Below are 21,009 nucleotides of genomic sequence, written 5' to 3' on the forward strand. Positions count from 1 at the left end.
GGACTGAAAATCCAACATCTGAGCTGCCATTTTTAAGGTTAGGATTTTGGAGACAAATTCTCCTATCTTTCCACACCCAATCCAGGAATAAAAGTCTGTCCCTTGGTGCCAGTTACAATGAATCAGTCTGTGACTTTATCATTTGCAACTAGACAGTTGTCCTAAATTAAGTTTTGAGATGCAAGGTGAGCCTTAACATTAGTGAGGTAATTAAAACAATATCATTTTACGATTGACTGTTCCTCAAAATGTTCTATTTGTTTCGCAGTCATTATTAATACAATTCTGATTAGAAATGAATTGGAACATTGTTTTTTTAATAGACCATTTTACAGATTCTATGAAATAGATTTGTTCTATTCTCTACAGTGAATTATTCTTTGATAAATAAATAGTATTCTTAGTATGTAGCACAAAGTGACTCATCTGTTTCTGATACACACTGAGATACCACTGAAACTACTGCTCTCGTGTCCACTATAGGGGTATCAGTTGGTGTCCCTGTCAATGATCAGTGTGCTTAATAACAGCTTCTTTTTGGACTGAGCATTAGGCTTTTCTCATGACCTTTTTGTACTGTGTAGGTTTTATTTCTGTGCTTTTGATGTATGTTGTTCATATTTCTTGCTCAACAAACTGTTCAATGCACTCATTTTTTGCTGAAGTTTCCGCAAATGGCATCTTTATTTTGATATTTTATTTTGAGAAGATTTGTAGCTCAGCTTGAGTTTCTGGATGTAAGTTGGCTTGCTGAGCTGGAAGGTTCAGTCTCAGAGGTTTTGTCACCCTACTAGGTAACATTGAGCCTCCAGTGAAGCACTGGTGTTAGTGACCTGCTTTCTATTTATGTGTTTAGGTTTCCTAGTTATTTGCTGCTGCATAACCTGTTTTTCCCCACCGATATTAGTTTTGAGTTTACATTGATGATTGTCTCTCAGCTGCCCTTTTGTGAACTCTAATACTGAAGTTTAGCTGTTGAGTTTCCTTAGTTGCTAGTTCCATCAAAATGGCATTTTCCAGTTCGTTTTTTTAAGTCTAGAATTCTTTCCATCAGTAATCTCTTCTGGATCACATCTTAAACTGCGCAGTAGTCTTTCTCTGCTGTCATCATTTTAAGTTATCTCATAATTCACAAAATTCTGTTGACATCTTAAAAGTTGCTATGAAACTAGGAAATAGATTCACCATCATGTTGGTTGTGTTAATGGAAGCTGATCTTTCCAGCAATCGCAAATCGTTTTGGAGAAAAATGTAGGATTTCTACTATTTTTTTCGTCAAGTTTGGAACCCTGCTATTCTGGCTATATCAGATTAGTCAGGAGGTTAAAAGCATTTCCCCAGCCCTGTGCATAATACTCAGGAACATAGGGATGACTATATGTACTTCAATTTTGTTAACTTGAACCAAGTAATAGAATTTCTGAGTGCAGGAGTTCCATTGAGCCATAAAGTCCTCCAGCATGGAGACAGGCCCTCCATCCCAAACTGATCCATGCTCACCAGTATGTCTGTCCATGCGAGCCCCATTTCCCTGCATTTGGCCCACATCCTTCTAAACCTTTCCTATCCATGTCTTTGGAAAAGCGCAGCATCCAAGGAGCAGGAGAATCGACGTTTCGGGCATAAGCCCTTCTTCAGGAATGAGGAAGGTGTGCCAAGCAGGCCAACTGATGCCAATGCTCCTCCCCCAAATCCCTCCTCCCTACCTTTTATCTTAGCCTACCTTGGCACACCTTTCTCATTCCTGAAGAAGGGCTTATGCCCGAAACGTGGATTCTCCTGCTCCTTGGATGCTACCTGACCTGCTGCGCTTTTCCAGCAACACATTTTTCAGCTCTGATCTCCAGCATCAGCAGTCCTCACTTTCTCCTATCCATGTCTTTGTCCAAATGCCTTTTAAATATTGTTAATGTAACCGCCTCAACCACTTCTGCTGGCAGCTCATTACATATGCATATCACTCCCTGTGTAAAAAAAATTGCCCCTCAGGTTCCCTTTTATACTTCCCCCTCTAAACTTAAACTGATGCCCTCTAGTCCTTGATTCCCCAACCCTGGAAAAAAGAACTGAGTGCATTCACCCTATCCATGCCTCTCATGATCTTATACATTTTTATAAGGTCCTCCCTCAGTCTCCAACATTCTAAAGAAAAGTATCCTAGCTTGTCCAACCTCTCCCTATAACTCAGACACTTGAACTTTGGAAACACCCTTGTAAATTTCTTCTGTACTCCTTCCAGTTTAATAACATCCTTCCTATAGCAAGGTGACCAATTCCAAATGTGGCCTCACCATTGTTCTGCATAACTGCGACATAACTTTTCAGCTTCTATACTCCGTACCCTGACTGATGAAGGCCAGTGTGCCAAAAGCCACCTTCACTGCCTTGCCTACCTGTGACTCCACTTTCTGAGATCTGTGCACCTGAACTCTAAGGTCCCTCTGATCTACTACACTCATTAAGGCCCTCCTATTCACCATGAAACTCCTATCTTGATTTGACTTGCCAGAATGCAAGACCTCACATTTACCTGTATTAAATGCCATTTGCCATTTCTCAGCCTACTTCCCCAACTGATCAAGGTCCTGCTGCAATTTCTGATAACCTTCCTCTATTTTACTATTTTAGTGTCACCTGCAGGCTTATTAATCATGTTTTGTACATTTTCATCCAAATCATTGATATAAATAACAAACAATAATGGGTTCAGTACCAACCTTTGAGGCACACCACTATTCACAGGCCTCCAGTCCAACAAGCATCCTTCCGCTATTATCCTCTGCTTCCTACCATCAAACCAATTGTGTAACTAAGTTGCTAGCCCCCCCATGCAATTAAACATTCCAGTGCAGCCTACCATGTGGAATCTTACCAAAGGCCTTACTGAAATCCATATATACAATATTAACTGCCCTGTCCTCATGAACCTTCCTGGCCATTTCATCAAAGAACTATGACAAATTTTGTGAGGCATAATCTCCCACGCAACAATGACATGCTGACTATTCCTAATCATGCCCTGTCTTTCCAAATGCATGTATATCTTATCTTAGAATCTTCTCAAGGAACTTATCTGCCAAAGATGTTAGGCCCACTGGTCTATAGTTTCCAGATTTTTGTTTATAGCCATTCTTTAATAAGGGCATAACATGTCTTATCCTGCAGTCTTCTGGGACTTCACCCATGGCTAATGATGATGCAAAAGTATCAGCCAGTGCCCCTGCAATTTCTTCTCTTGCGTTTTGTAGCGTTCTTGGATATATCTGGTCAGGAACAGGTAATTTATCTACCTTCATGCATTCTAATCCATCCAACACCACCTCGGCTGCAATATGGACTATCCCCAAGAAATCACTGCTAACTTTCCCAATTTCCCAAGTCTTCATGTCTTTCTCCACACTAAACACAGAGGAGAAATATTTGTTGAGGATCTCGCCCATCTCCTGCGGTTCTCCACATATATGTCCACTTTAGTCCTTGAGGGGTCCTATTCTCTCTTGTTATTCTTTTTCTTTAATGTATTTCTATGGATTCACCCCAATCTACTCATCCAAGGCTATCTCATGCCCTCTTTTTTTTTGCTCTCCTAATTGCCTTCTTCACTAAACTCCTGTATCCACTATATCCCTCCAGAGATTCCCATGCCCCTTTTTTTCTCTGGTCAAAGCCTCAATATCTCTTGTCATCCAGGGTTCCCTATTCCTGCCAACCTTGGTCTTCATCCTCTCAGGGACATATAAATCTTGAACTCTAGCTGACTCACTTTTGCCAGTTCTCATGATTTTTGTCATATGGTTCTAGAGAACCAAAATTCTCACTTTTTTAAAAAAAAAGTTTAAGATGTGTACAGCCTGTGTAGCATGATGTTCAATGAAAATTTTAGCAGTGTGTTGCTCCAATCAGTCTTAAACAAGATATTCCTGAGACCTTTTTTTTTCCCGAGACTAGACTCCTAGTTCAAAACAATTCTGTCCATGTAGGGTACTTGGGCAGTGTTCTTGCAGGGTGGAACATGTGGTGAGCTGCTTCTACACTCTTCCCCTCTTCTCTGGGGTGAACATTTTTCCTTCTCGTTGACTGTAACTGATTCGGAGTAGCAATGGCATCTTTTTATTGAAGCACTCCCAAGATCTACAGAGAGAATCCTGTTTTATTTGATAAATTAGGGGATTGATCCAGTGGATCTTGAAGAAGTTTTTATCCTTGTCGTAAGGTTTCTTCTTGCATTAATATTCCAAGGAGGACCGAGATGCTGAAGCATTGAACAGCAAGAGCTTTATCAAAAGATGTTTACTGCACAGGCAGCAAGTTTAGAAGAAGCTATTCTTTGCTCAAAATGGCCAATGATGTCACACTCTGAGTCCACCATACTTACACTTCTGGATGTAAGTTTGCTGTCTGGAAGGTTCATTTTTAGACATTTCATCACCATACTAGGTAACATCAGGCAGAAAACTAGCCACCAGGATACATAAACATCAACTAGCCACAAAAAGATGAAGAAGTAAACCAATCCGAATAGAACAACACATCGATCCTAGGACAAGCCAAACAGAGACATGCATGAGAATTCCTAGGAGCCTGACATTCCAACCGAAACTCTATCAATAAACATATTGACTTGGGCCCCATTTACCACTCTCTGAGAAAAAGGACAGGAAATAACAGCCCCACAAGAAAACGAAATGCATAAATAGAAAGTGGGTCACTAACACCAGTGCTTCACCAGAGGCTCAGTGATGATGTTATCTAGCATGGTGACGAAATGTCTGAAAATGAAGCTTCCAGCTCAGTGAGCAAACTTACATCTAGAACCTCAACCTGAGTTACAAATATCAAAACCTGCTGACTTCTACTTTCCATTTCCTTCTAGTTTTCCTTTGACACTCCCTTTTTCTCAATAACATGCAACCCATACAATTTCCCCTTCTTTGTTTCTGAGGAAGAGTCCCAAACTTTGAAAAGTTGACTCTGCCTCCTATTACAGATGTTGCCAGACCTGCAGAGTTTCTCCAGCACTTTTTCATTTCAGATCTTCAGCATTCACAGTGTCTTGTTTTTCTTATAATTTATAAAGACAAATATCCCCAAATCACAGGTAAAATCCCAGGGAAGCATTTTGTAGAAGTGGAATTTGAGTGACTTACTCACTGAATTAGTGATGGAATGATTATCCCCAATCTGCATAAACAGTCCTGTCATAAAATAGAGAATCTGTTAGCTTGCTAAAAGAATGCCACAAAAGGTCAGTAGTTTGTTTCTCCTGTTTTGTTAGAAATACTGGAAAAACTGCCTTTTTGTCAGGACACAGGGAAACGCACACCTTCAATACATTATCTGGACCGACATGACACCAATTGTTAAAGTTCACTTGAGAATTTAACTTTTTAAAACAAAAAAGGCCTTTCGATTTACATATGAACAAATTGAAAACAACAAGGTCATTCTACAAGATGAGAGAGTTAACAAGCAATCCAGGTCTTTTTCAATATATAATTTCAGTTACATCACACTATAAACTTTTGTTATAAATTCTGTGTCTTACAATCTTGTTTTCGACAGCCACCTGATGAAGGAGCAGTGCTCTGAAAGCTGATGCTTCCAGTTAAACCTGTTGGACTATAACCTGGTGCTATGTGATTTTTTAACTTTGTCTGAAGATAGCTTTGAATGTACTGTTCATATCTTTGGTTTGCATTGATTTGAATGTATGACATTCAAAACAACTTTTGTATGCAAGTCTGTTAAAAAAAAAATCATCTACAAGATAAGTTACATTTAAAAAGCATGGTTAAAAACGAATTTAAAAAAAAAATCCAAGGTAGTTCACAACCAAAGTGTGAGGTAAATATACAATTGTATTGATGATTTGCTCTCTTTGCAGTGGAAAATCTAGGTATACATTCAACTCCTAATGATAAGCGAAATCGAAGAAGGTCTGGTTGGGGGAAGAAGAAGATATTTGAAAACCATTTATTAAGCAGTGATGTTTCAGTTGGCTTAAAGAGAGGAGAACTTATACAGGTAATTTATTTGAGAGGCGTGCAGGTTAAAATGAAAATCGTATAACTTCCTGTTGAATCTCAAAACCTAAAACCAGTGTTGCTAGAATTTGCGCAATGGTGTAAGCGAGCTGTTTTGTAGATGATTCATCAAAACTTTAAACTGATGTAGTTCAGTCATGATTGTAAAGAATGTAACATCAACATATTGTGGACATTAATGGAGTTCTTACACAAGCAGTGGCTATATTCAGCTGTAATTAATTTGCCCACATCAATTTTAATTTGAAACATGAGAAAAGCCAGAAGTAGCACACACATAATAGATGCAGTGATGTTGGTAAATCCAAATGAGGCCGTAGGAAGTGGATTGTTTATCTTCCTTTATCTTGTGGTTTCAGTTTGTACCTTTTCTGTTCGTGTGCTCCCCAACAAGATGACATTACCTTGGAGTCACCATGTCAGTTGCTAAAAGCGGTTGCTGATTTGCTAGGTAGTGTCATAAATCTGATCACTGAATCAGATGTACTGAAAATTTTCTGAACGCTAAAAGAGTATGTTAGAAATTATTTATTTTTTGGAATTGAAAGTCAAATTGCCTCGTGCATTATATATTGATCTGGTAAATAGTACAGAGCAATGACAGATGGAATTTAATTCTGATAAGTGCAAGGTGATGCATTTTGGGATGTCTAATAAGGGAAAGATATACACAATGAATAGTAGGTCCCAAGAGAGCACTGAGGGAAAAGCAGACCTTGATGTATAAGTCCATAGACCCTTGAAGGTGTCAGCACAAGTAAACAGGGTGTTGAAGAAGGCATACAGGATGCTTCCCTTCATGCCATGTTGTAGAATACAGGAACAAGGAAGTGTTGTTGCAACTTTACAAAATATTGGTTGGGCCATGGATGGAATGCAGTGTGCAATTCTGGTCACCATACTATTGGAAGGATGGGATTGCACTGGAGAGGATGCGGAGGAGATTCACGAGAATGTTGCCTGGGATGAAAAGTCTCTGTTATGAGGAGAGACCGAATAAGCTGTGTTGATTTCTCTGGAGCAAAGGTGGCTGAGGGGGAATATAATTGATACATACAAAATTATGAGAGGCAGAGATTGGGTAGATTGTGAGAATCTTTTCCCCATAACAGAAATTTCTAAAATCGGAAGGCACAAGTTCAAGATGAGCAAGTGGTTGAGAGGAAATGTAAGCAATTTTTCTTCCGCCCAGAGGGTGGTAGAAGTATGCAACATGCTGCCAGTTTGGGTGGTGAGGCAGGCTTTCTCAACGTTCATGATCTGGATGAGTACTTAAATGCTAGGGCATAGGCTATGGATGAAGTGCAGGTAAATGGAGTTCATGTAGTTTGGAGTTTGTTGGTCAGTGTGGGCTGAAGGGCCTGTTTCTATGCTGTATGACTGTACTACATGGAATTGCCATTAACTGAATTATTGGTAGCTTTTGGTTCGCATTAAATTTAATCCAATTAGTCTTAAACTGGAATTGAATTTAGGTACAGGTCACAAAGTAGTAGGCTTTTATTTAGCGCAAAGTAACATAACATAAAAAAAACCCCTGGCTTCTCAAATGGCCATTCAATACAATCATGACTGATGATCACCCTTAACTTGACCTCCATTGTCTGCTCCCCTTAATTCCCCAAAATTGGTCTGTGTCAGCCCTAAATTTAATCAATAATAGTATCCAGAATCTTCTGGATTAAAGACTTCTAAAGATTTACAATCCCTTAAGTGAAGAACTGTTTCCTCATGTCACTCCAACTGATTGACCCCTTGATCCTGATATTGTGCTAAACTTGCAGCCCATGGAAACACCAAATTCCTATCTTTATACTGAATTCATCCTCTACCATGTTATATGACACAACCAGTGTGCTTAGTGGAACAGATTCAGACATATCTTAAAGGTGAAAAATTTGACATCCATGAAGCAATTGGCAGCAACAAAATTACATTCCACTGCCTCTTGTAACCTTGATGACCAGCATAACTCCTGTTGTTAAAAGCAAATTACTGCGGATGCTGGAATCTGAAACCAAAAGAGAAAATGCTGGAAACTCTCAGCAGGTCTGGCAGCATCTGTAAGGAGAGAAAAGAAAAGACAAAGGGTCAATTAGACTTGAAACATCAGCTCTTTTCTCTCCTTACAGATGCTGCCAGACCTGCTGAGATTTTCCAGCATTTTCTCTTTTGGTTAACTCCTGTTGTTGTTGCCATTAAGCCACAGGGCCAATGTTGATTCTTAAGAGGGTCGTGAATCTGTGGAATTCTTTACAGCAGAGTGCTGTTGAGGCTGCATCATTAAGAAAATTTGAGGTTGAGATAAATAGATTTTAATCAGTATAAGGGTTATAAGGAAAAAGCAAAAAGTGGAATTGAAGATTATCAGATGTATCAAGCTCCCATTGAATTGCAGAGAGTCTTGATGTGCTGAATGGTTTATTTCTATTCCTATGCCTTATGGTCTTTTGGCCTTGATGATTGCATTTGAACAAAGGAAATGGCTTATAAGAATGCCAGCAAAAGGGATAAGCCTGAAGATTTGAGAAATTTGGAATCCAGCAAAGGGTGTTGGGGCTTTAACCCATCAACCATAAAGGAATGGGCTATTTAGTTTGAGGCAGCGTATTATGCAGCTTGAAGGGAAATTTATAGGTGGTGGTGTTCCTAAGCATCTATTGCAATCGTCATTCCTGGTGATAGGGTTTTGTAAAGTGATGTGCAAACAGTCTTGATAGTTGTAGTGCATTCATAGATGGTACACACTGATGCCACTGCGTATTGGTGGCAGGAGTGCATTGTAATAAAGTCAGAAGTGAGATTTTCACTTCCAGTTGCACAATTTTAGCACCATTTTTGACGCAATAACTTTCCCTTCAACATTTCCTCCAATTCCAGGGTGTGGCCCTTTGCACTTGGATGGACCCTAGCTATGCCTGCCTCTTTGTCGGCTACATTGAACAGTCCCTCTTTTTACACAGGCACTGTTCCCCAGCTCTTCCGCCATTACATTGTTGACTGCACCGTGGCTGCATCCTGCACCTAGGCTGAACTGGAGCAGTAATTCGCCCACAACTTCTATCCCACGCTTAAATTCACGTGGTTCATCTCGGACACCTGACCCCCTCCCCTCCCCTTTCTTGACCTATCATTTTCCAACTCTGGTGACAGTCTATGGACTGATATTTACTTTCAATCCACAGACTCCCATAACTACCTGGACTACACCTACTCCCATCTGGTATCCTACAAGAACTCCATACCATTTTTCCAATTTCTCTGTCGCATCTGCTTGGACAAGGAGACATTCCACTCCCAAGCATCCCAGATATCCACCTATTTTGAACAATGTGCTTTTCCCCCCTCTGTCATCCAGACAGCTGTCCACTGCACCTCCTTCACTTCCCGTTTCACTTCTCTAAACCCTGTCCTCCTGCTTCCAAATGTAATAATGACAGGGTCCCCCTTGTCCTCACCTACCATCCTGCCAATGTCTGCATTCGCTGTATCATCCTTAAATAATTCCACCAACTCTAACTAAACCCCACCACCAAGAACATCTTCCCCTTCCTATCCCTCTGCCTTGTGCAAAGAGTGTTCCCTTGGACAGTCCTTGGTTTGACCACAACAGCCTCCCCCCACCCCAAATCCCCAGTACCTTCCACTGCAATTATAAAAGATGTAACCCCCCCCACCTCCATCCAGGGCCCCAAACAGTCCTTTTAGGTGAGACAGAGGTTCACTTGTCTCTCCAACCTAGTTTACTGTATCTGGTGCTCCCAATGTGTCGTCTTGACATCAGTGAGTTCAAATGTAAACTAGGGGCACGTTTCGCCAGGCACCTCAGCTAGTTCTGCAAGAGCTGACCTATTCTTCCAGCCACCGCCCATTTCAATTTCCCTTCCCTCTCTCTTTCCGAGATGACCACCCTCAGCCTCTTCCATTGCCACAGTGAATCAGACTGCAGATTGGAGGAACAACACCTCAACTTCTGCCTGGGCAGACTACAGCCTGAATGACTCAACCATTGAGTTTTCCAATTTCAAATACTTCTCTTCCCTTCCCCCGACTTCCTTTCCAGCAACCTCTTCCTTTCTGCTTACCTATCCTGCCTTCCAGCAATCAACCAGATTCATTCCTCCCATTGACCAACCAGGCTGTAACCTCTACCTGTGTTCACCTGTCACTGCCACACCATCCCACTGCTCAACCCACCCAAAACCCTCCCCTGCCCCTCCCATTTATATGCAGGTCTCCTCAACCCGACCCCAAAACTGAAGAAGGGTTATGCCCAAAACATTGACTTCTCTGCTTCCTGATACTGCTTGGCTTGCAGTGGTCTTCCAGGCTCCTCGTCTACTTCTGCAAATACTGAATCAATCCATGCCCAGAGGTAGCAATATTCGGGCTTGGGTTGACGAGTGGCAAGTAATATCCAAGCTACACTAGTGCTAGTCAATGACCATCTCCAATTAAAAGAGACTTTAACTATCATTCTTTGACATTTAGTGGCATTACCATAATCAAATCCCCCATTGTCAACATCCTCAGGTTGCCATTGACCAGAAACTGAGTTGGACTAGCCACATACATATTGTGGCCAGAATAGCAGGTCAAAAACTGAGAATCCTGTTCAAAGTAATTCACTTCTTGATTCCCAAAAGCCTGTTCACTCTCTACAATACACAAGTCAGCAATGTGATGAAATACTCTCCATGTTCCTGGATGAGCGTAGCTCCAACAGTATTCAAGAGGCTTGCGCCATCCAAGACAAAGCTTTCCACTTGATTGGTACCACATCCACAAGCATTCACTCACTCCACCATCAATGTAGTGCGTATCATGTATAAGATTCATTTCAATAACTCACTAAATGCTTAGACAGCATTTAGTGGTCATCTCGGAAAGGGAGAGGGAAGGGAAATCCATGACCACTACCATCATTAAGAATAAGGGCAGAAAATACATGGGAATACCAACACCTACTAGCTCCCTTCTAAACCACACTCAAGTCTAAAATCTATCACTTTTCCATCAGTGCCACTGGGTCAAAGTCCTGGAATTCTCTCCTTAAGAGCATTGTAGTTGCCCAACACCAAATCGATAGGAGCAGTTCACCACCACCTTCTGAGGGCCAATAGGGTTTTGAAGTAAATGCTGGCCCAACAGCCAGGCCCACGTCTCATGAATGAATAAAAAGAAACCTTTCGAGAGCTGCTATTTGGTTTGATGGAGAACCTTCCTTTGTTAGAGAATAATTAACAATATTTATGTTATTATACACCACAGACTATAGTGTGTTTTGCATTTATATTATGCTTTACATGATCACAGGACCATTACTATGTGCTTTACAACTGATGAAATACAGTAATGTTGAATGACTAATGAAAGGGAGAGTGTTATTGTGGTAACCATTTAATGTGAACAATTTTTAATTTCCAACATTTATACATTCTTTAATTGCTTTTATATATTGTTAAAAACTATAATTGTCATCCATGCTGAATTACTGGTTAACAATAAAATGAATAAATTGTGTTGAGCAATGAATGTTTTAAAAAAAAACTATTCCATATTTAATGGTTTGAAAAATTAAAATCTTCACTTTATTAATTGGCATTTACAGGGCCCACTGAGAATAAATCCGAAAAATTACCAGGAGGCTTTTGTTCCTTCCCCTGTAAGTAAATATAAGTTAAAGTTAATTTTGGCACAGTACTTTGTTCCTCTTGCAGTTTAATGCAGTCTGTTGTTTCAGATATGGTGTGTTAAATACTTTGTTTCTAGTAGTATACGCACGAGATTGAAGTAAAATTTGGTTTCCTTTGTAGCGTTGCATAAATGATGCTGTTTGGTAATTGCACTACGCAATGTTCACCAAAGAAAGCAAAGCAGCAAGGAAGGTTCTGCACAGTTTGCTGTGGATTGCCTTCCAGATAAATGTAAACTAATATCCTTTACTGCAATCACTGGGCATTTTCCATTCATTTCTATGAAATCAGTAAATCTTTTTTTTAAGTACTTGTTTACATAAGATTCTGGGTAATCCAAGGTGGAAGACAGAAACAAATTCTGGCTGTAACAGCTGCTCCTTTTTTTTGAGGTATTTTAGGTGTTGGAGGTGATTTCCTCAAAATCCAGGAGCAGCAATTACTGTTTGATATGCTGTTCCATTGTTTTGGAACTTTGGAGAAAAAAAATGTAAAAACAACAGCAGTTTTAAAAAGAGAGAGATACAGACAAAGGAAGCACATGGTGAGGTCCGTGCAGGGGAGGGAGAGAGAGAGAGAGAGAGAGAAAGAAAAAGAAACTGACATCACAGCGAACCTGCACAGTTACTGCCTTTGCTGTTTGAAATCATGTATCATTGGACATCAGAGTGTGTCTGGGAAAATTAACAAAGTGAAATTCACAACTGAGCTTGGAGGAACCTGTTTGGACAAGGTCATAGCACAGAAACAGATAAGTGAATAGTTTTAAGTGTGGCCTAAGAAAGTCTGCAGTAATGAGTAAAGTGGGTTATTTCTTGATTATATGCTTTTCAGATATGTCTTTTGATTAAACTTAAAATAAACGTCATCTGTTAATTTAATCTGGAGCAGTGTTTTGGAGAGGAATAAGATGGTATTATTTTCTGGGTCTGTTGATTGTGAAGGAGCAAAAATGGCTTTTAGTAGTGTGATATGCTTTTCTTGTCAGATGTGGGAGTTTAAGGAGAGTTTACAGGTTATTGCAGATTATATCTGGAATAAATGCCATTGGTTGTGATAGGGCGATAGTGAGGAAAGAGATCAACCTGAGACTTGTACAGTTGAGAACAGAAGTGAGTCAAACAGACACGGCAGGCAGGGACAAAGCAGAAAATAAGGTAGGACTGATTCGTTCATCTGTATTTCTTTCAATGCAAGGTGTCTAACAGGGCAGGCAGATGAACTCGGAGCATGGTTGGGAACATGGGTCTGGGATATCATAGCAATTACAGAAACATGGCTCAGGGATGGACAGGACTGGCAGCCTAATGTTCCAGGAAAGAAATGCTACGGGAAGGACAGAAAGGGAAACAAGAGAGGAGGGGGAGTGGAGTTTCTGATAAGGGATAGCATTACAGCTGTACTGAGGGAGGATATTTCTGGAAGTTATTTGGGTGGAACTGAGAAATAAGAAAGGGATTATCACATTCTTGGGATTGTATTATAGACCCCATAATCAGAGGGAAATTGAGAAACAAATTTGTAAGGAGATCTCAGCTGTCTGTAAGAATAATAGGGTGGTTATAGCAGGGGATTTTAACTTTTCAAACATAGACTGGGGCTGCTATAGTGTTAAGGGTTTAGATGGAGAGGAATTTGTTAAGTCTGTACAAGAACATTTTCTGATTCAGTATGTGGATGTACATACTAGAGAAGGTGCAAAACGTGACCTACTCTTGGGAAATAAGGCACGGCAGGTGACTGAGGTGTCAGTGGGGGAGCACTATGGAGCCAGTGACCATAATTCTATTAGATTCAAAATAGTGATGGAAAAGGATAGACCAGATCTAAAAGGTGTAGTTCTAAATTGGAGAAAGGCCAATTTTGACGGTATTAGGCAAGAACTTTCAAAAGCTGACTGGGGGCGGATGTTCGCTTGTAAAAGGTCAGCTGGAAAATGTGAAGCCTTCACACATGAGATAACGAGAGTCCAAAGAAAGTATATTCCTGTTAGGGTGAAAGGAAAGGCTGGTAGTATAGGGAATACTGGATGACTAAAGAAATTAAGAGTTTGGTTAAGAAAAAGAAGGGATAGACAGGATAGATTGAGTGAATCCTTAGAAGAGTATAAAGGCAGTAGGAATATACTTAAGAGGGAAATCAGGAGGGCAAAACGGGGACATGAGATAGCTTTGGCAAATAGAATTAAGGAGAGTCCATTGGGTTTTTACATTAAGGACAAAAGGGTAGCTAGGGAGAGAATGGGGCCCCTCAAAGTTTGGTAAGACAACCTTTGTGTGGAGCCGCAGGAGATAGGGGAGATACTAAATGAGTATTTTGCATCAGTATTTACTGTGGAAAAGGACATGGATGACATAGAATGTAGGAAATAGATGGTGGCATCTTGAAAAATGTCCATATTACAAAGGAGAAAGTGCTGGATACCTTGAAATGTATAAAAGTGGATAAATCCCCAGGACCTGATCAGGTGTACCCTAGAACTCTATGGGAAGCTAGGGAAGTGATTGCTGGGCCCATTAACTCTTGCTGAGATATTTGTATCATCGATAGTCAAAGGTGAGGTGCTGGAAAAATGGAGGTTGGCTAACGTGATGCCTCTGTTTAAGAAGGGTGGCAAGGACAAGCCAGGGAACTATTGACCAGTGAGCCTGATGTCGGTGGTGGGCAAGTTGTTGGAGGGAATCCTGAGGGATAGGATGTACATGTATTTGGAAAGGCAAGGAGCTGACAAGGGATAGTCAGCATGGCTTTGTGCTTGGGAAATCATGTCTCACAAACTTGATTGAGGTTTTTGAAGAAGTAACAAAGAGAATTGATGAGGACAGAGCAGTAGACGTGACCTATATGGACATCAGTAAGACGTTTGACAAGGTTCCCCATGGGAGACTATTTGGCAAGGTTAGATCTCACGGAATACGGAGAGAACTAGCTTTTTGGATACAGAACTGGCTCAAAGATAGAAGACAGAGGGTGGCTTAACCAATGTCCTGTATAGCTGCAAGATGCCTCCCAATTTCAGACTGGAGGCTTGTGACCAGTGGAGTGCCACAAGGATCGGTGCTGGGTCCACTAAGATTCGTCATTTATATAAGTGATTTGGGTGTGAGCATAAGAGGTACAGTTAGTATGTTTGCATATGACACCAGAATTGGAGGTGTAGTGGACAGCGAAGAAGGTTACCTCTGATTACAACAGGATCTTGATCAGATGGGCCAAAGGGCTGAGAAGTGGCAGATGGAGTTTAATTTAAATAAATGTGAGCTGCTGCATTTTGGGAAAGCAAGTCTTAGCAGGAGTTATACACTTAATGGTAAGGTCCTAGGGAGTGTTGCTGAACAAAGAGACCTTGGAATACAGGTTCATAACTCCTTGGAAGTGGAGTCGCAGGTAGATAGGATAATGAATGCATTGTCGGTCAGAATATTGAGTACAGGAATTGGGAGGCATTTTGCGGCTGTACAGGACATTGGTTAAGCCACTGTTGGAATATTGCGTGCAATTCTGGTCTCCTTCCTTTCGGAAAGATGTTGTGAAATTTGAAAGGGTCCAGAAAAGATTTACAAGGATGTTGCCAGAGTTGGAGGATTTGAGCTATAGGGAGAGGCTGAACAGGCTGGGGCTATTTTCCCTGGAGTGTCGGAGGCTGAGGGGTGACCTTATAGACGTTTATAAAATTGAGGGGCATGGATATGATAAATAGACAAAGTCTCTTCTCTGGTGTGGGGGAATTCCGAACTAGAGGGCATAGGTTTAGGGTGAGAGAGGAAAGATATATAAAAGAGACCTAAGGGGCAACATTTTCACGCAGAGAGTGGTATGTGTATGGAATGGGCTGCCAGAGAAAGTTGTGGAGGCTAGTACAATTGCAACATTTAAAAGTAATTTGGATGGGTGCTGAAAATGTGTTGCTGGAAAAGGGCAGCAGGTCAGGCAGCATCCAAGGAGTAGAAGATTCGACGTTTTGGGCATAAGCCCTTCTTTAGGAATGAGGAGAGTGTGCCAAGCAGGCTAAGATAAAAGGTAGGGAGGAGGGACTTGGGGGAGGGGCGATGGAGATGTGATAGGTGGAAGGAGGTCAAGTGAGGGTGATAGGCCATAATGGGGTGGGGGCAGAGAGAACGTGGCTGAAGAGCTTCTGTGCAGAGGAGATGACCTGGGGGGTGCAGTGAGAGAGGGACTGACTGAAATCCTTGTAGAGGGAGGAAGAGAGCTTCTTCAAGGAAGGCATCCTTGCAAGAGGATTCGCAGTAGGTTAAAATCTTCGAGGAGAAAGTGAGGTCTGCAGATGCTGGAGATCAGAGCTGAAAATGTGTTGCTGGAAAAGCGCAGCAGGTCAGGCAGCATCTAAGGAGCAGGAGATTCGACGTTTTGGATGGGTATATGAATAGGAAGGTTTTGGAGGGATATTGGCCGGATGCTGACAGGTGGGACTAGGTTGGGTTGGGATATCTGGTCAGCGTGGACATGTTGGACCGAAAGGTCTGTTTCCATGCTGTGCATCTCTATGACTCTGAGTCTATATGTTGATTGTGTTACCTTTCTCAATTATGTGCAGCCATTCATCACTTTAAGTATGGCTTTACGTGCAAATAAGATACAGCAAAAGCTGGAAGTACATGCAAGTTAGGCAACCTGTTTGATGAGAAACAGAGCTATTGTTCCAGGCTGGTGCTGACCCTTCATCAAAATATGGGAAAGAGAGAAATGTCATATGTTTTGAAAAAATGAAATGAGAGGGGGAGGAAGAACAAAGAGCAGGTTTGTGATTAGATCGAAGGTAGAAAAGATTAAATAGCAAATTGTTTTGTGGGAATGGATAAAGTGCAGAAACAAAGATGTGAGCAAATAAGGTGTGAATGACTGAACAGCAGGTGTCCAAATGCAAAATGAAGGAAGACAAAAGATGTGATAGAAACCAAGCCAGCAAAAAACAGTGGAAATAGAGATGATGATCTAAAATTGTTTAGTTCCGCAGACTGTAGATGTCAGTTAGGAAGATGATATGTTGTTTATGGAGCTTTGGCTGAATTTAATTGGAACAGCAGGTAAAGGACTGAAACATCATTGTGGTAACAGAATTGAGAATTAACATGCTAAGTGACAATATGCTTATGTACAGCTTCTGGACTGAATAGAGACTTCATGCATAAAGGTCACCCAATCTACAGTTGGTCTCTCCACTATACCATGGGGAGATGGTAGTATAATGGTAAGGGGAGTTGGTGGCATAGCCATAATGTTAGTGGACTAGTAGTCCAGATGCCCAAGCTGATGCTGCAGAGGCTTGGGTTCAAATGCCAACGTGACACCTAGTGGAATTTAAATTCAAATAACAAAAGTTTTGACATTATAAGGCTTGCCAGTAATGGTGTCAGTAGTGATTGTTGTAAAAACCCAACTGGTTCACTAATTATTTTATGGGAAGGAAATCTACCAACTTTATCTGGCCTACATATGACTCCGAGACTCGCAACAATGTGATTGACCCTTAACTGTGCTCTGAAATTGCTTAACAAGCCACTCTGTTCAAGGGCAATTAGTGATTTGCAACAAGTACTGACTTTGCTAGTCTTGCCCACATCCCATGAAAGAATAAAAAAATGTCAGGGAAACTATGCAGCAGAATACTTTCTTGAAAGAAGTACATGTGAATTGTGTTCAGCTTGAAAGGGATGATTAAAAAGTCCGTTGTAATTGGGCAGGTGTAGCATCTCTTAAAGTGCCATAGGATTATTTCCATGTCAGCTCAGTGAGTGGGAAATATAATCACTATTACTTCACTGATTTGGAGTCTAAATTTTGGAACTCCTGCCCTTACAGCTTTGTGGGTGCACATACACCAAATTAACTGCAGTTCGATAAGGTAGCTCATGGGGTGGCATGGTGGCTCAGTGGTTAGCACTGCAGCCTCACAGCGCCAGGGACCCCGATTCAATTCCAGCCTCGGGCGACTGTCTGTGTGGAGTTTGCACATTCTCCCCATGTCTGTGTGGGTTTCCTTTGGGTGTTCCAGTTTCCTTCCACAATCCAAAGATGTGCGGGTTAGGTGGATTAGTCATGCTAAATTGCCCATGGTGTTAGGTGCACTAGTCAGGGGAAATGTAGAGAAATAAGGGAATGGGTCAGGGTGGGTTATTCTTCGGAGGGTTGGTGTGGACTTGTTGGGCCCAAGGGCTTATTTCCATACTGTAGGGAATAAATATCGTAAATATTCTAAATATCGTAACCTTTTTCAGAGCGTTTAGGGATGGGCAATAAATGCGCGCTGAGTTGTAAAGGTCACATCCCTTGAATTAACAAGAATTTATATCCATTGACTTTATGAGTATAAATGTATTATTTGGTGGCTGGATTATTCTGTGTATATATGAAATTACATTTTCCCATTATGTAGAGTTCTTGTATTTGAGTAAACTCTTTCTTTGTAAGGATAATGGGGAAACTGGCCTCGTCAGTACTGCAAACTCATCAGGCAGAAAGTTGTGATTTTACATTTGATCCTCCCAGTGAATATGAACATTGGTATTTCTGTCTTTCTTGTGTTACTCCCTGATTGGTTAGGAGCAGCAAAGCAAGGTAAAGTTCAATCCACTTGGCTTAACTTTCCCTCATGTAAAGCAGCTACTTGGAATAAGTTTCATGTCTTTTTCATGATATCAAGGGAATGATGAGTGGTTCAGCTCAACTGTGCTCCAGAATTGTTTACAGACCCAGATATATTGTGTTTTCTAATCGGTTGTAACTGAGAAATGACAGAATGGTGAATTACTTTCATCAGTTAGTGTTCTTCCTTCTTTGTCTGAAGTGTTCTCTATTCCATTGGCTTGGGATAATTCTGTTTTTTATCGAAAGTGATTTGGGGTGCCTGTTGTTTTTTTTTAATGGCATGATGCTGCTTCAGATTTAGGAAAAACCCTGACACAACTGTCTAAATTAGATTAAATGTACACAGATGTGCATTGTCAACTGACTAGTGGTTATGGCCATACATTATCTGCCCCTATATAACTTGATATTGTTTTTGTGTAACCTAGTTCTCTAATACTAATCTAATGTTCTTTGAAAATGTCTTGATTTTATTGCTTTTGTCATTAATTCCTTTAATATTCTTCCTTTCAGGATGGAAACAGAGATATTTTTATCAATGGTGTCATTTCCCGAAATAGAGCCTTGAATGGTGACATAGTGGTGGTAAAACTCCTGCCTAAAGAGAAGTGGAAGGTAAGTTTCAGATCTAAAATGAAAAAGAAATATCTTTATCTCTTCACCCCTAAACCTACCAATAACAATTCCGAATATCTGGAAGTCCTTAGTAGCAATTAGGTGCTTGTGCAGGGTGGAATTTAATCTAGTTGACTGGGTCTTGACTGGAGAGCTGATAGGATCCACACTGTAAGTAATCTAATCTAATCTAATCTAATCTCTGCATACCTGTCTTTGGAAAAGGCCAATATTTTTAAATACTTATCAAGCGCTTCAGTGGACAGCAACATGTCTTCACCAGAATCAAGTACCCCAGAGGGGGTGTGGAAATTCTATCCATCAAAACTGCTGCCCTCAGACTGGTAGAATTTTATTGCAGGCTGCATCAGTGGGAGCAGTGATGGAAATGAACCCACCAAAGACCCAGGATCAACCTGGCACTCAGACCACAGGTTGGTGGGATGGAATGTGCATATGAATATTGGGAGCAGAGATAGGTTTGTGGCTTTTAGCACCAGTCCTTCAATCAGGCACTGTGTGTCAGACAGTGAGGGATTCAGTCTTGGAGTTGTAAGCAAACTGATTGCTTTTCTGGTTTTTCTTCTCTGGTTCCATGCGTGATGATTTGTATCTATTGCAAGTTGAATGCCAACCATTGGAGCTTGGGCCTTTGATTCCTATTGAGTCTAACTTTTCCAGAGCTCCTTGGTATCAAGGACAGTCATTCTCATTCACCTTTGAAATTCAGCTCTTTTGCCCATGCTGAACCAAAGCTATAGTGAGGTCAGGAACTGAGTGGCCCTAGTGGAATCCAAATTGGGCATTATGGAGCAGGTTATTGCTTAGTAGGTGCTTGATAGTGCTGTTGTTGATACCTTCCTTCACTTCGAGGTAATTCCTCTCAAAAATGCAACATTTCCCTTACCTGGGGAAGCTACCTCTCATCTAAGGTTGACGTTGATGCCCAGCTTCAGTATCACATCAAATCTGTGAACAATGCCCTCAGAGGGTCTTCGATGTGACTTCTGTGCTGATGCCAAGGTCCTTGTGTGTAAAGCTGTCATCCTTCCAACAGTTCTCTATGGCTCCAAATCTGGACTGCATATAGATGCCACCTCAAGAAGTACCATTGACACTGTCTGAGACAGATTCTCTGCATCAGCTAGGAGGACAGGCATACTGACAACAGCATCCTCGAAGCATCTAACAGCACTAGCATCAAGGCCATGATCAATCAAAACCAACTCCATTGGGCTCCGGGTGTCTGAGTTCTGACCACCAAAGCAAATTGTGTTCACCCAGTGCAAGCAAGAAACTTGAGTGTGAAGAGGACAATGGGAACATTTCGATACATCCCAAAGGCTTTCCTCAAGAAATGCACCATAGATATTAACATATGGGAGATCCTTATTCAGAAAAAAAATGACTTGGAGGAAGCTCCTGTATGAAGGGATATAATTCTTTAAGAACACCCGTCAGCAGCAGGAAGTAGAGAAAAGAAACGAGCAAAAGTGATTCTAACGATCTCAAGGCCAAGGACCAATTACACCTCCCAGAAACATCTGCCGAATGGTGGTTGGAGAGGGACTCCAGGATCCCATGACCAGTGACTATTTCCTCGGTGGACAATCATACTTGTCATTGAGTGATTATCAAGCACCTTCGCTTTACTGATGACCGAGGGTAGACTGATGCGCACTATTTGGCTGGGTTGTATTTATCTTTGTTTTGTGCACATGGCATATCTAGACAATTTTAGGGGTGCGTCAATTCTGGACCACAAGTCTTCAGTACTATTATCAAAATGCTGTCTGAACCCATAGTCTTTGCAGTATCCAATGCCTCCAACCATTTCTTGATAGCACATGGAGTGAATTTAATCACTGAAGACTTGTATCTGGATGCTGAGGACCACTGGAGAGACCAAAACAGATCATATACTTGGCACTTCTGGTTGAATACTGGTGCAAATGTTTCAGTGTTATCTTTTGTATTGGTGAGGTTTCCTGTCATTGAAATGGGGATATTTGTGACACTTCCTCCTCTCGTGATTGTTTCATTGTGTA

General features: G+C 41.1%; 1 protein-coding gene across 4 annotated transcripts in view; it reads left to right on the forward strand.

Moving 5' to 3' along the window:
• The window catches only part of dis3l2 (DIS3 like 3'-5' exoribonuclease 2), a 289,701-nt gene that overhangs the window by 18,642 nt on the left and 250,050 nt on the right, over positions 1-21,009 (forward strand). For all 4 annotated transcript variants that reach the window (XM_060834771.1, XM_060834767.1, XM_060834770.1 and 1 more), the window contains 3 exons: positions 5,885-6,024; positions 11,656-11,709; positions 18,860-18,961. In XM_060834771.1, coding sequence (XP_060690754.1) covers positions 5,885-6,024; positions 11,656-11,709; positions 18,860-18,961 — 296 coding nt within the window. The remainder of the gene's footprint in view (positions 1-5,884; positions 6,025-11,655; positions 11,710-18,859; positions 18,962-21,009) is intronic.

Source organism: Hemiscyllium ocellatum, chromosome 13 (genome assembly GCF_020745735.1).
Source record: "Hemiscyllium ocellatum isolate sHemOce1 chromosome 13, sHemOce1.pat.X.cur, whole genome shotgun sequence".
NCBI classification, from domain to species: Eukaryota; Metazoa; Chordata; class Chondrichthyes; order Orectolobiformes; family Hemiscylliidae; genus Hemiscyllium; species Hemiscyllium ocellatum.